The following is a 14,538-nucleotide window of genomic DNA, read 5'->3' as shown; positions in this document are numbered from 1 at the left end:
TGGCCAAAAGATAGATCTGATTTCCTTTGCCAGGCTTTCAATTTTTATTTTTACAAGAGCAGCAGAAACATAATGTGCTTTCTATCCCACCTTCATTGTTTTTATTTATTCATTCATTCATTCATTTATTTTTATTGTATAGTTGATTTACAATGTTGTATTAGTTTCAGGTGTACAGCAAAGTGATTCAGATTTATATACATACATATATATATATATATTCTCTTACAGATTCTTTTCCCTTATAGGTTATTACAAAACATTTAGTTCCCTGTGCTATACGGTAAGTAGGTCCTTGTTGGTTATCCATATTATACTGATATATAGTAGTATGTATATGTTAATCCCAAGGTCCTAGTTTATCCCTCTGCGCCCCTTCATCATTTTTTTAAAAAGCATTTAAAATTAATATTGCTCTTTTCGAAAAACCAATCTCTACCTCTCTTTTCCTAATTAGACCCAATAAAAATATAAGAATAAGCATTCTTGGGAAAGCCACATTGAAAAACATCATCCAAGCCTTGAAAATCAAAATCAAGACCAAATCAATTACAGGACTTGATTCAAGTGAATTTTGTTTTTCCTCCCTAGTGATTGACAGAAAGTATGATGGGTTCAAAATATTCAAGTATTTCTGGAGTTTGGGGGAAGATTATGAAGTTTGTACACAGCCTCTAACCAAAATTAGTGTGTCTTCCAGCCATGCTTTGCAGATTAATAGTAGTATACTTTCACTAGCTGCTCTCTTCTGGGAGTACAGCTCCTCAAGGAGACAGTTTTCTAGCTGAGTGTAATGTAGTAAATTGAAGGAGGAAAGGATGTAACGTGGACTCTCTACTTAGGCCGTCTGGTGTGGACAGTTGCAAGACGCTATGAAACTCTTTAGTTGTCTAATGTTTGGCCTTACCTGTCAGAGGGCAGAGGCCCTGGGAACAGATGCAAACTCCACACACACACATCCACAAACCCTATTCCTTTCCCCTCCCTTCTTCATTCAACACACATGAGGCCCCTCATGATGCTAAGGTAACCGCCCACCCTCAGAGGCCTTACCTGTCGGCTTTCTTGATCAGGATGGCCCTGAAGATGTTCTCGAGGGGCGTCTTCTCCCGTTCATGGGTTGGCTGCACGAAGGGGTGCAGGGCCACCAGCGAGAAGCCCTGCTGGTACAGCTCCAGCAGCTGGGCGGGCAGGTCACGGAGGGAGGTCAGCCTCACGGCCGAGGCCCGTGGGAGCTCGGCTGGGAGTGGAGAGAGGGGAGGCTCATCAGAGACCCACCCAGACCGGCCACCCCACACATCCACATCCCTCTCCCCTCAGCTCAGCAGAAAATCTCCAGGTTGCCTCTCAGTCACCTGAGTCTATTCCCATCTTAACTACTGTCTTCAAGGGGACCTACAAAACTGCTGCTTAATTTCCAACTCATCTGTAAGTACTGGTGACTGGATGGCTTAAAATTAGAGCCAGGGCTTCCCTGGTGGCGCAGTGGTTGAGAGTCCGCCTGCCGATGCAGGGGACACGGGTTCATGCCCCGGTCCGGGAGGATCCCACATGCCGCGGAGCGGCTGGGCCCGTGAGCCATGGCCACTGAGCCTGCGCATCCGGAGCCTATGCTCCGCAACGGGAGAGGCCACAACGGTGAGAGGTCCGCGTACCGCAAAAAAAAAAAAAAAAAAAAAAAAAAAAATTAGAGCAAGTTTCTCAGAGATCACACTGGAAAAGTCACTTCCACCCCCTCAGAAAATAAAAAAGAAAGAAATGAAGAAGGAGGATCACAAGACGATGACAACTGCACACAAACGTAAAACTGCCGGGTGGCAAAAAGCAGCAGCAAAACAAAGTCCAAAGACAGACTGGAACAACATTTCTGTGCCACTTAAGACAAAAGGGTAATTTCCTTAACAGGCAAAAAACAGAAGCAAGAACAAAAACAAGAAAAATGGGCAGAATATACGAACAGGCAATTTCCTGAAAAGCATAAAAGGGTAATCAATACTTGAAAGGACACTCAAATTAACTCAACATTAGAACTATGCAAAACAAAACAAATGTTTTCTCCCTATTGAATTATTTTAAAATTGGGGTTTAAAAAAACCTTTTTGAGAAGGGCAGACAAGATATCAGAAGTCAACAGATTCAAGTGACAAGTCTTCCAGCCCAATCCCCGCCCCTCAGGCTCTTTCCCTAGAGGCAACCAGTATTATCCATTTTCTTTTGTATATATGTTAATAATCGCTGAATCTGTGCACAAATAAGTTTATATATCTATCTCACTTTTTTTACACAAATGGTAGGATAATGTTACAACCCAGCTTTTTATCCATTTTTATCAATGAACAGTATCCTTTTCTTGGAGATCATTCCATGGCAGTACACAGAGCTCTTCCTCATTCTTTTTACAGCTGCACAAGTGTTCCACTGTGTGAGGTACCACAGATTATCCAAACTTTTGCTTTCATAAGTAATACTGCAATGGAAAACATCACTCCTACATGATTTCACGTGCATTCATGTACGGTATACCTAAAAAAGTTAATTCCTAGGTGTGGAATTGCTGGGCTCAAAATAAATGCATTGTAATTTTTTTAGAGACTGCCAAATCTCCTCCACAGTGCAGTAAGGGCTTTCCTTTATCAGTGAGGTACAAAGGTTATTTCTTTTCCCACGCCCTGGCTAATCTCACAACAAAAAATATGATCCCTGTGAGGTGGTAATTTATACTTCTCATTATGTAATTTGTACTTTTTCTTATTAAACATCTCATGTTTAAATGCTATTTATGTTGCCTTTTCTGTTAACTGTTCAAAATCTTTGCCTAGTTTCCTACTGGGTTATTGGTCTTTTGTCTATTGATTTGTAGGAGCTCTTTATATATTAGGAAATTCATTTCTTATTTGTAATAACAGTTGCAAATATCTTTCCCAAATTATTGTCTTTTGACTTTGCATGACACGGGTTTTGCCATGAAGAATTTTTTTTAATAAAGTTGAATTTATCAATCTTGCCTTCAATGGCTTCTGAGTTTTATGTCATAGCAGAGAGACCCAGAATATAAAACAATTCTCTTGTGATTTCCTGTAGTAATATTTCAGTTTTTGCATGTAAATCTTTGCTCCATTTGGAATTTATGCAATATGAATTCAACTTTTCGCACCCACCCCCAGTTTATCCATTTTTCCGCATTGATTTGAGATGTCACCTTTATCATATATTATATTCTTAAGTATATTTAAGTCTATGACTATGATCTATTAAACTATTCTAACAATTTTAGTTTCATATTATGTTTTAAACTCTGGTCAGGTTATTTCCTGAATCTTCCTATCTTCCTGTTTATTTTCTGAATCTTTCTGTTTCTTCTCAATTATTTGTTTTTCCAAATGGTCTTTAAAATCAGGTCATCAAATTGTCCCTCAAAAAAAAAAATCTTGTTGATACTTTTATCGGATCATGTTCAAATTACAGCTGGTGAGAGAGAATGGATTTTTTTCTTTTTAACCATTTTTTAAATTGAAGTATAGTTAATTTCCGATGTTGTGTTAGTTTTAGGTGTACAGCAAAGTGATTCAGTTATACATATCTATATATGTCTGTTTTTCTTTAGATTCTTTTCCATTATAGGTTATTACAAGATATTGAATACAGTTCCCTGTGCTGTACAGTAGGTCCTTGTTGGTTATCTATTTTATATATAGTAGTGTGGATATGTTAATCCCAAACTCCTAATTTATTGCTCCCCCTCACACTATTTGATTATATTTTTAATCCACAGGAATTGGAAATTGAAGCCAAACAATATTTTACAGAAAGTTAACAACATCAACCTCCCGAGAATGGATATTTTCATCACGCTGCAAGTTTCCATCCAAGAACATTGCATGATTTTTGTTTATTCAAGACTCTTTAGGGGTCCCCTGGGTGCATATTAAAATTTTCTTCACATAGATACTGCACACTTGTGAAGTTTATTCCTAGTTATTTTATATTTTATTGCTAATTGTATTGTTTTTTTTCTCCTTTTACTTCTGTGATCTCCATTGTGGGCAAGAATGTTGGAGAAACAGTCATGCTCATGGCGGCTGACAGTGGTGAACCTTTCTGGAGGGCCGTGTGGTATTTTCCGTCAATCCTAAAAGTGCATTTGCACTTTGTCCAGCAACCTCACCACTGAGTTTTATGCCTGTGGCTGGACTCCTAAATGTTTCTCAAGATATATGGGCAAAGTTATTCACTACAGGGTCATCACAACAGCAAAAACCTAGAACCAAGGAGTTCTTCTCCGGAGGACTAGCTCAACATTGGGACACCCCAATGATGAATCCTCTGAACCATTAATATGTGTTACATGAGGATGAAAATGTGCCCAAGACCCATGACTAAGTTAAGAGACAAGGTGTCTAACAGTGTTTATCGTAGGATACTTTAGTATAAAAAAATTCGAAGGATAGATAGACATGAATAAAATTTTTTTCTGGAAGAAATAACAAAAACATCAATATTGGAGAGACTGGAGTAGAGAGGTGAGGATGAGAAGGTAGTTTTTACTTTATTTTGTACTTTCAATACTATTACCATCAATACAGTAATCATTTGGGTGGAGGGTTCATGAGACATTTTAATTTTCTTCTTTACATGTGAAAAATATTTTAAATTTTAATGTATTTTTAAAAACACTGTGTTACTTTAAAACAAACTTAAAAACAAAATCTAGGGGTACTTAAGAATATTCTTAACATCAGCCACTGTAGCCCTCACTTCCATACATCAGGCAAGAAATTTACAAGGAAGAAAAATCTACAGCAATGATTCATTCTAAAGCAAGTGTCCAGCATCCTGGAGAAATCGCCATGAATAACAGTGACAGAGATAAGGCTGGTCAGGAAAGCTAGAGAGCATGCAATCTTTGCCTTGAAGAGTACGTCCTACATATGCCGCCAGATAGAAAGAAATCTTGAAGGTAAGTCTGGAAAGATCGCTGAGCCCGTCCACACTCCTAGGCACAGCAACCCGGTGGGCCAGAGGGGCAGCCTCTCCAAGCCTGCCCCACCGTCCAGCAGCAGAGGCAACACCCAAAATCCTTGGAAATGGAGACCCTTGGGCGCCACCCCAGACCTACTGAATCGGAATCAGAGCCATCTATGGCTTCACAAGCCCTCGAGGAGATTAAGAGGCTGAGAACTACCTTCTAGAGGTTTCCTCTAGAGGATCTAAGGCCACACACCCACCTGTGACCTGCACCCCAACTCCACACAGCCAGGACCCTGGCCGTCCCTGCCATGGCAGCCCCAGGCCCACTGCGGGGGTCTGCACAGGCTTCTCCCCCAGTCTGTGTGCACCCCCAGGCCCAAGGCGGCACAGAGACTAGGGGGAGGCGAGTGGGGAGACACTGCTGCAGGGGCAACATTTAAGGAGCATCAAAAACTCAGTAACCAGTATGAATCAACATTAAATAAAATAGGTTAAAAAGTGAACATGAATGCCGAAAGTCCATAATGAACAAACTATCAAAAATTTTACTAAGGACAGCATCTGTATTATTGATTTTTCTTTTGCCTCAAGCTTGGCACAACCCTGTTACTGATCTCCTCTTTTTAAAAGACGTTGCCTCACTTGCCTCACCCCAGTGCCGGCCCAGCCCAACATCTCTTGCCCTCTTGTCCGGAGCCCTGCGAATGACAGGAGTGGGCCTGTATGTAGGCTGCGCCAGGGGAACCAGGGGCAGGTCTCCTGCGCTGTCAGGAGATGACGAAGCAACAGAAGCGTGTGTGTCACAGACGCTGTTGTTTTATTTAAAAAACTGCATGAAATTTTGGTAGGAGTGTAAGCCCTTCTGGGGGGTAATTTTATAATATCCATCAGACCTAAAAATACCACACGGCACAAAGATCCCCTCTTCTTTGATAAAACTGTACATAAAGGGCATCTGTGACCTCAAAGTCAGTCTCTACGGGTCGGTATTTTGTAAATGTTTCTAGTATTTCAGACTCTTTCTGCTACGGTAAAATAAACCTGTGCCAAGATTTTGATAATTTGTATGTTTCTTTCCTCTTATGCATGATCCTATAATTTAAAAAATGAATAAAAGCAATTAATGTGTTTAGAAGACTTGGGATTCTAGGATCAGCTCTGTGCTCCTCCCTGGCATCGATCCTGGGCCTGTGAACGGTCAGTTTCCGCGTATAAAACGGAGATGACAACGTGGGCCTGTCTTCCATCAGAGAGTGGTTGTGAGGATCACACGGGATCCTTACATGTGTAAGGAGGCGTGCGTAATCGATGAAGCTCCGCCACAGCGGAGTTCAGTGGTGCTGGGAGTGGCGGACAGACTGGTCCGCTGCAGCCGTTGATGACAATTCGGTGCTGGGACATTAAACCCTCCCCATCCCCGTCCACAGCCCTTCACCTCCATGCTCCAAATCAGTGCACTAAAAATATTAATCAACCACTTTATAGCTAAATGCTTCCTGAATGAAACAGAATACCTTTAAAATTTTTATCTTGAAATCTAAAGATGTATCTCCTGTCAAAACTCAGCAATTTTATAGCTTTAATTTTTAGTATGCATGCTATCAAAGTTGAGCTTCATTGGTTAAAAAACAAATAAAAATGAATCTCAACGATCCTATAATAATAAAAAAAAAAAAACAGCGCCAACTGTAAACACGATTAAAGGCCTAATTTCACGTTTCTTTTTGAACCTTAACGTTAAAAAGAAACCCTGGTTCTTGCAAAGTGACCAATCCCCCAGTATTACTACTAGGAACACAAACAAGGGAATGACTTATCTGTTTGGATGAACATACCAATCGTGGGCTCTTGGTCTATTTCTCACCCCACCCATCAGAATGACCTCTCCACTATTTTTGTTTTGTAATATTTGCCTGATTTCGTTTACAAATTACATAATCTTGGGCAAGTCACATAATTCCCACCCCATCTCTTGGGTCCCTCATTTTTAAAATGAAGACCCTGGACAGGCAATTCCAAAAGGAGCTTCCAACTTTCAAATGCAATGACGTTATCATTTTCCATTTGGAGACTAAGGTACAAGTCTCTAACTACAAAGTGACATTGGAAGAGAATACAATAAATGTTTCCAACGTGAACTGAAAGAGTCCTCCCAAACCAGAGCCAAAATGAGAAAAAGGCACAACCACATGTTCGGGTGGGTAGAGAGATGGAAACGGAAGCAGGAAAAGAATCTGCTGTTGGTGCAGCAGGATAAAAGTCACCGCTGAAGATGAGGGCACGGATGGGGCTGTCTTGGCCAGTGTCACCCTCCAGTCTGAGGAAGTGTCATCATTAGGGCCCAACACCCATTTGAAGGTCACACTTTTCTCTCCACTTTCTAAACTGCTTGTTCCATACACTTGGTTAACAGCAATCAGTCTGCAAGCCGGGGTCCAGGCTGGACATCCCCGTGCTCCCGCCCGGGGAGCTGTCTTCTTCCCATACGGGCACTCATGCTGCTGCTGTGCAAAGCCCAGTTCTCCAGACTGGCAGGGGCTGGGTCTCATCCTATGACCTGTAAGCAGGTCTGGGACAGATCCCAAGGCCAGGAACTGGGGCCCCAGGGCCCAGATGGATAAAGTAAGCAAGAGACAGAGCCAGGGGATGAGCAGTGAACACGGAGGGCCCACCTCCCCAAAGGGGCGGCATCTTGTCCTTCTAGCCTGGTTACTGCCAATGGGCACGTGGGTGCCCTGGTTACTGCCAATGGGCACCATTGGTACCAGAACGTATAATTCTTACCTTCAAGAAGTCAGAAATCTTGATCCTCAGAAACTCTCCTGATCTTTAGATTTGGCAAGTAAGTCCTATTTTATTTTCAACCCCATGTGGCCCAAAGCCAAGACCCGGTAGGTCACAGTGTCTGGCTGGGGCATTTGATAAACGTGGGAGGATGGATGCCCCACACCCTTCCCATCCCTGATGGTGGCACTGCCAAGGGATGGTGTGACTGCCAGTCTGGCAATGACCAGCTTACCAGTGTGCTCATTCCCACATCATCACGACTTAGCCAAGTCTTCAAGGACATGTCCGCAGGCATCTGACACACACCTCTATTTCCTTTCTACTTTCTGTCTCTATGAATTTGACTACTGGAGGTACCTCATACCAGGGAAATCATATATTTGTCCTTTTGTGACTGGTTTATTTCACTTAGCATAATTTCTTCAAAGTTCATCTATGTTGCAGCATGCGTCAGGATTTCTTTCTTTTTTAAGGCTGAATAATATTGCATTGTATCTATATATCACATTCTTTTAAAACTGAAGTCAGTTGATTTACAATGTTGTGTTAGTTTCAGGTGTACAGCAAAGTGATGCAGTTATACATACATACATATATGTATATTCTTTTTCAGATTCTTTTCCCTTATAGGTTATTACAAAATATTAAGTATAGTTCCCTGTGCCATACAGTAGGTCCTTGTTGGTTATCTATTTTATAGATAGTAGTGTGTATATGTTAATCCCAAATCCCTCCCTCTTCTATACTAATGTAGACATGAACAAAGAGGTTAGAACCACATAACTATATTTCAAGTCCCTTGGAAATCTTTTTTCCCTCATTCAATTACCAATAAGAGGCTTTTTAAAAAATCAAAACACAGAAAGTGGGCTTCCCTGGTGGCTCAGTGGTTGGGAGTCCACCTGCCGATGCAGGGGACACGGGTTCGTGCCCCAGTCCGGGAGGATCCCACATGCGGCGGAGCAGCTGGGCCCGTGAGCCATGGCCGCTGGGCCTGCACGTCCGGAGCCTGTGCTCCACAGCGGGAGAGGCCACGACAGTGAGAGGCCCGCATACCGCAAAACAAAAAACAAAAACACAGAAAGTACTGCTAGAAAGGTATTTTGGGTAACATGAGAGTCCAAAGGTTTTGTTTTGCAATAAGTGGGGTTTTTTTTCTTTCAGAAAATAACTCCATATAAATAAATAAACCATTATTCCAGGAGTTTAAAAAGAAAGGAAGGAAAACAGGGGAAAAAGCATAATCCACAAAACCACATATTTCTTAACACTCCTGGGATAAAGGAGATTGTGTTTTTGCTATGACTATGTTTGTTTAGCAGAAACATTCTGCAGCCCTGTTTATTCCCTGGAAACGAAGCCCTTCAGACATCTGCAGAAGAGCCAAAGCAATGTTTCTGCTACTTCAAACTTCATTATAGGGAAAGTACCAGCTTCCAACACAAGAAAGAAAGCACTGTGCACGATGACCTCACATCTCACTCAAGTCTCTACAGCAGGCAACACACGCTGACCCTCAACAGTTCCTATGATTTTGCCCAGCACATTTGTGACTTTAACCTAATTATTCAAAGTCCAACTTTGCTTTTCTAATTACAACCACTAATGGATCTGTCAATACCAGGGAGCCCAACAGGACAGAGAGACACTATCTCCCCCGGGTCACTTCCTTCTCAGGTGAAGCTGATAATGACACTGTTCAACCAAATCTTTTTTTCTCTAATTTCCTTGAAGGCCACCATTTCTGTAACAACAATCTGGCTGGACTTTGCAGTAGATCCAATTTAGCAAAAAGCTAAAAGCAATCACTTTTCGATGTGGGTTTTTCACTGTATAAGTAAAAAATAGGAATTCAATTTTTTTTTTTTTTTTTGGCCACGCCACACGGCATACGGGATCTTAGTTCCCTGATCAGGGATCGAACCTGCGGCCCCTGAAGTGGAAATGTGGAGTCTTAACCATTAGGCCGCCAGGGAAGTCTCAGGAATTCGATTTTTTAAATAAGGTTTGCAGCCCATGTCTTCGGTGTTATTTCTAAATCTGTGGCATAAAACTTTCATTTTAGGATTTTCAAATTCAGACTTCTGTCATCTTGTTATCAAATAAACCCATGTTTCTGAAACTTAAAAAAAAACACACATCCAGACTCAGGAGACCGCACCATTAAAACACTATTTATTCTTTCATATTTTGTTAATTGGAGTGAAATTCACCTAACAAAAAAATCAGTCATTTAAAAGTGAACTATTGGGCTTCCCTGGTGGCACAGTGGTTGAGAGTCCGCCTGCCGATGCAGGGGACATGGGATCGTGCCCCGGTCCGGGAGGATCCCACATGCCGCGAAGCGGCTGGGCCCGTGAGCCATGGCTGCTGAGCCTGCGCGTCCGGAGCCTGTGCTCCGCAACGGGAGAGGCCACAACAGTGAGAGGCCCGCGTACCGCAAAAAAAAAAAAAAGTGAACTATTCAGTGGCATTTAATATATTTGCAATGTTATACAACCATCACCTCTGTCTAGTTCTAAAATGAGGAAACTGCATATTCATTAAGCAGTTATTCCCCATTCCTCTCTCCCCCAGCCCCTGGCAACCACCAATCTGCTTTCATAAAACACAATTCTTAACACCTTAACTAATTCATGGATAAACTCAGAGGGAAATCTCAGTAGAAGTAAAAGCACTTTTTGAAGCTTCCATAAACCTAGGCTCCTACAGGTCAATCAGGCAGTAATTGACAAAGCAACAGATGCTCATCAAATGAGTTCCTAAGATGCAGGCCACTGGTCCACAGATGCTCGTTAAACATCAGACTATCAGACTCTGTGACAAAAAGGGGGGGTTGTAAAGGGGAGCAGAGAGTCAAGTTGTTATTGGTTTGCTTGTCATTCCAAAGAGTCACACACAGTCATTGAATTACACACACACACAATATTGTACTATAAAAAATTCAATGTCTAGGTGTTTGTAAGGAGAGGGCCTGAATAATCCCTGTTGACGATACCCATTGATCAAACTCCGAAGATGGCATGATTGCTCATCCCACCTCACCGGTCCATTTTGTCAGAGAAGACACAGGCTAAGATTCATCAGGAAAGCTTTTCAAGAAACACCAGGCACCGCGCTCCTTAGCTCTCACAGTGGGAGTATTCCGATATTAAAAGCAACCAGCTAGAAACTGAACCCAGAGTATTAATAAAATATTTCACACACTTAAAAGTACTTTTTATAGAGAAGAGACGACATGAAGGATTACCAAGTCTTCAGAATTTCTAACCAAACTCATCCACACCAGATCCAAGAAGAGCTTAGCATGAGTCAGAAGGGAAGCTAGTTATCAGTATTTTATGCCATTTTCCTAACTGAGCACGATAGCACCATAGCTGACACTCCTGAAGTTCTCTTTTGATTTTGAGAATACAATAAACTGATTGCATCAAAGACCAGCCACTAATGACTATGTACAAACAATATGGAAATGAAACTATTTAGAATGTAAATGAGACCCTATACAGATTTCCATGATAAAGTCTCAAGGCTCTGCATAAAAGTAATCAGCACTGAAAATCTTCAGCACTGGAAATGTGGCTAGTCCAAACTGCATGTGTCATACGTGTAAAATATACATGAGATTTCAAAGACTTAGCACGAAAACAGGAATGTAAAATACCTAAGTAAAGAAGTTATTTTATATTGGTAACACACTGAAATGACAACATTTGGGATAGTTGAGGATTAAATAAAATATACTAAAATGAATTTCTACCTGTTTTAAATGTGGCTACAGGAAAATTTAAACTCACATATGGGGCTCACATATATTTCCACTGGACAGCACTGCTCTTACAATTACTTACCAATCACTTGTTGTCACATTTATCACTATTTTTAATTATACAAATTATTCATTTAATTTTTTTTTCTGTCCTTCCCAATAAACAAGTTCTGCCAGGCCAGAGCCCAGGCCAGGTTTATCGCCAAAAAGCTGGCCAACCCAAAGTGCCTGGAGAAACCTCATTAACAATCATCGTTAAATGAAGCCATTCTCCATTGATTGGTACAGCCACAGGACACGACTGCACCAGTACTTTTTCCATCAAAGAAAGGCCAATGCAAACTGCCCCCTGCAGTTACTCAGGGTCGGGGTGGGGGGGGGGGTAGTTAACTCTGAGGTCCCCGCTCTGGGCTCCAAAGTAAATTAGCCACCATACCAAGATGAAAGAAACCATAAATAGTCCTAGAAAACCATCCCCCAGTGATGAACTTTTTTTCTTAACCATGGTAAAATATACATAAAAATGTACCATTTTAACCATAGTTAAGTGTACAATTCAATGGCCTGAAGTACATTTACACTGTTGTGCAACCACTGCCACCAAGCACCTCCAGGAAACCTTCTTTTAGCCAACAGTGTCACCTGCACTTGCCACCCAACCCTTCACCTCAGCCACCCAAGGAGAAAGGACACCTCACCTCCATCCTTCCTTCCTCTCTCCCCTCTGGTATGAGCAGGAGAGACAAGAGCAGCAAGGAGAAAAAAAAAAGCTGCTATGAGTCATAATAATTCCCAAATGTGAAAATCTGCCACTGGAAAAAAATCAAATTTGATATGACAACAGAAGCGAAGGAAGAATGTAAAAAATTTCACTTTGCAGAGGCGGCCAAATGACAGCACAAAGATTATGCATCTTAACCCCAAACAGCATAAAATGGAAAAAAAAAAAGGAATTTCCCCAAAAGTCTGGTGCCCCAATGGCATAAGTACACTTCAGTTTGGCATGTACACAGGACACAAGAGAATATTACTACTTCTTTTTATCCTGAGTCATTATCATAAGGGTCTCCACTGTATAACAGAGTTTTACATTGGTATGTCAATAAAGTCTTTACTTAGGAAAGTATTTTTATTTCAGAATATAATACGATAAAATAATACACTATGGAAACTGTTGGAAAGCATAAAAATTCACCATGCACAAGACTAGTTTTAAGTGCTTATGACAGAATAAATCCCACTCTCTCCAGGCTTACAGTTGGGTACAACTTCTACCCACAAAGGAAGCCCACTCGTAGGTTCAAAGGCACGATCCCCAGACACACCAACAAATGCACATCAGTGGATTCTCCTTTCCTTGCTGTACGGGAGACACACCACGTATTCTGTGGCACAGTCAATAAACCATTCATGAACTTACCAAAAGTTCCATATATGCAAATGCGTGTTAATAAATAAAATTCTTATGTGTATGACATCATAAAAGATTCAACAGAACTCAAATGAGGACAGGACCAGCCAGGTCTCATGCTCTAAAAAAGGCTTCAAGCACCTGCATTTTCAGCTTTGCGTGAACAATTACTACGTTCATGCGCAAACTCCCAAATTGGTGCATGGAAATAGAAAATCGTACGCACGGGCTCTGCTAAATAATTTGCATGCAAAATTGTCATCAGCACTCTCCAGTTTATTTTTTGCCATATAAGATATGGGGGTCTGTGACGCCTCGGGAGACTGATTTTAAGAGACATTTTGGTTCCCACTATTAAAAGGGGGGCCCCTGATGGTGTCTGGGGTCTATGCATGAATATAAGTCCCTCCCAGGTGCCTTCTCATGTAGTTCAGTGGAAGAGCGGAAAAGCTTGAGAATGAGATTAAGTAGAATAATGGGCAACAGATATTCTTCAGAATAATAAAACAGAGAGGAAACATGGTAAAAAAAAAATAATTTGTATTGACACCCAGAAGAATGCCATCTATCAATGACAGTTTGTACAAGAAGGGAAAGATGGATATTACCCAGGCAGTAAAAAGGACTTCCCTGATTCGGCCAGTGATACATACTGAAATGGACCACCCGGAAGCTTCGCCTTGGAGATTGCCAGTGAGGATCTGATAGGGATCTATGTGCTCATAAGGCATCTTAAGTTTTCTCTAACAGTTCCTCCCTCCCTTGTTCTTTCCTCTCTTCCACTTGAAATGCAGTTAGTGTGAACTGAGATACGCTGGAAGTGTGAAAAACACACAAGATTTCAAAGACTCCGTAGAAAGAAAAGAATGTGAAATATCTCAGAGTGGTTTACTGATCACATGTTGAAATGACAGTATTCTGAATATACTGGGTTACATAAAATATATCGTTAAAATTAATTTACCTATTTGAATTTTTTTAATGTGGCTACTAGAATATTTTAAATTAGATTCATGCCTCACGTTATATTTCTATTGGACAAGGTCTGTTCTAGAACCTCTTGTTTTAAAGTTATTTATTTACTTACTTAAATTTTTTATTTTAAACTAATTTCAGTCCAAAAAACATGATCCCTTCTCTAATTTTGTTTTAAATTAGATCTATGGCTCACATTATATTTCAACTGGATAGGCTTGATCTAGAACCTTTTATTTTAAATTAATTAATTATTTATTTTAAACTTATTTCAGTCCAAAAAAAACATGATCCCTGCTCTACTTTTATTAAACTGCCAATTTAACTCCTTACTAAGCATCCGTTAGCCACAGCCATCAGTAAGGTCACTTCTCTTCCCAAAATAAACCTGTTAACACCAAGGAACGGGGCAAAGCTGCCAGAATATTTACAGTGTGGGATCAGTGAGTCACCTGCCTTCAAGCACATTAAATCTTTCCTTCTTACTCATTGTCACTACTCCAAATTGGAGGAAAAAAAGCAAAACTTCCTACAATCTTCGCGTTCGACGTTTTGGTCCCTGAGCCCTTGAATATTTGCTCTTGGAGACTTCCTAGTATCACAATCACACCAGCTCCTAAAGTGTTCA

At 40.9% G+C, this 14,538-nt stretch overlaps 1 protein-coding gene across 1 annotated transcript in view; it reads right to left on the bottom strand.

Annotated features, from left to right (window-relative positions):
* The window catches only part of RFTN1 (raftlin, lipid raft linker 1), a 205,404-nt gene that overhangs the window by 125,809 nt on the left and 65,057 nt on the right, over positions 1 to 14,538 (bottom strand). Inside the window, exon 3 of the mRNA XM_060149554.1 lies at positions 1,054 to 1,240. Coding sequence (XP_060005537.1) covers positions 1,054 to 1,240 — 187 coding nt within the window. The remainder of the gene's footprint in view (positions 1 to 1,053; positions 1,241 to 14,538) is intronic.

This window comes from Lagenorhynchus albirostris, chromosome 5 (genome assembly GCF_949774975.1).
Source record: "Lagenorhynchus albirostris chromosome 5, mLagAlb1.1, whole genome shotgun sequence".
Classification (NCBI taxonomy): Eukaryota; Metazoa; Chordata; class Mammalia; order Artiodactyla; family Delphinidae; genus Lagenorhynchus; species Lagenorhynchus albirostris.
Note: the sequence above shows the minus strand (reverse complement) of the source record. Positions and strands in the feature narration are given on the sequence as shown.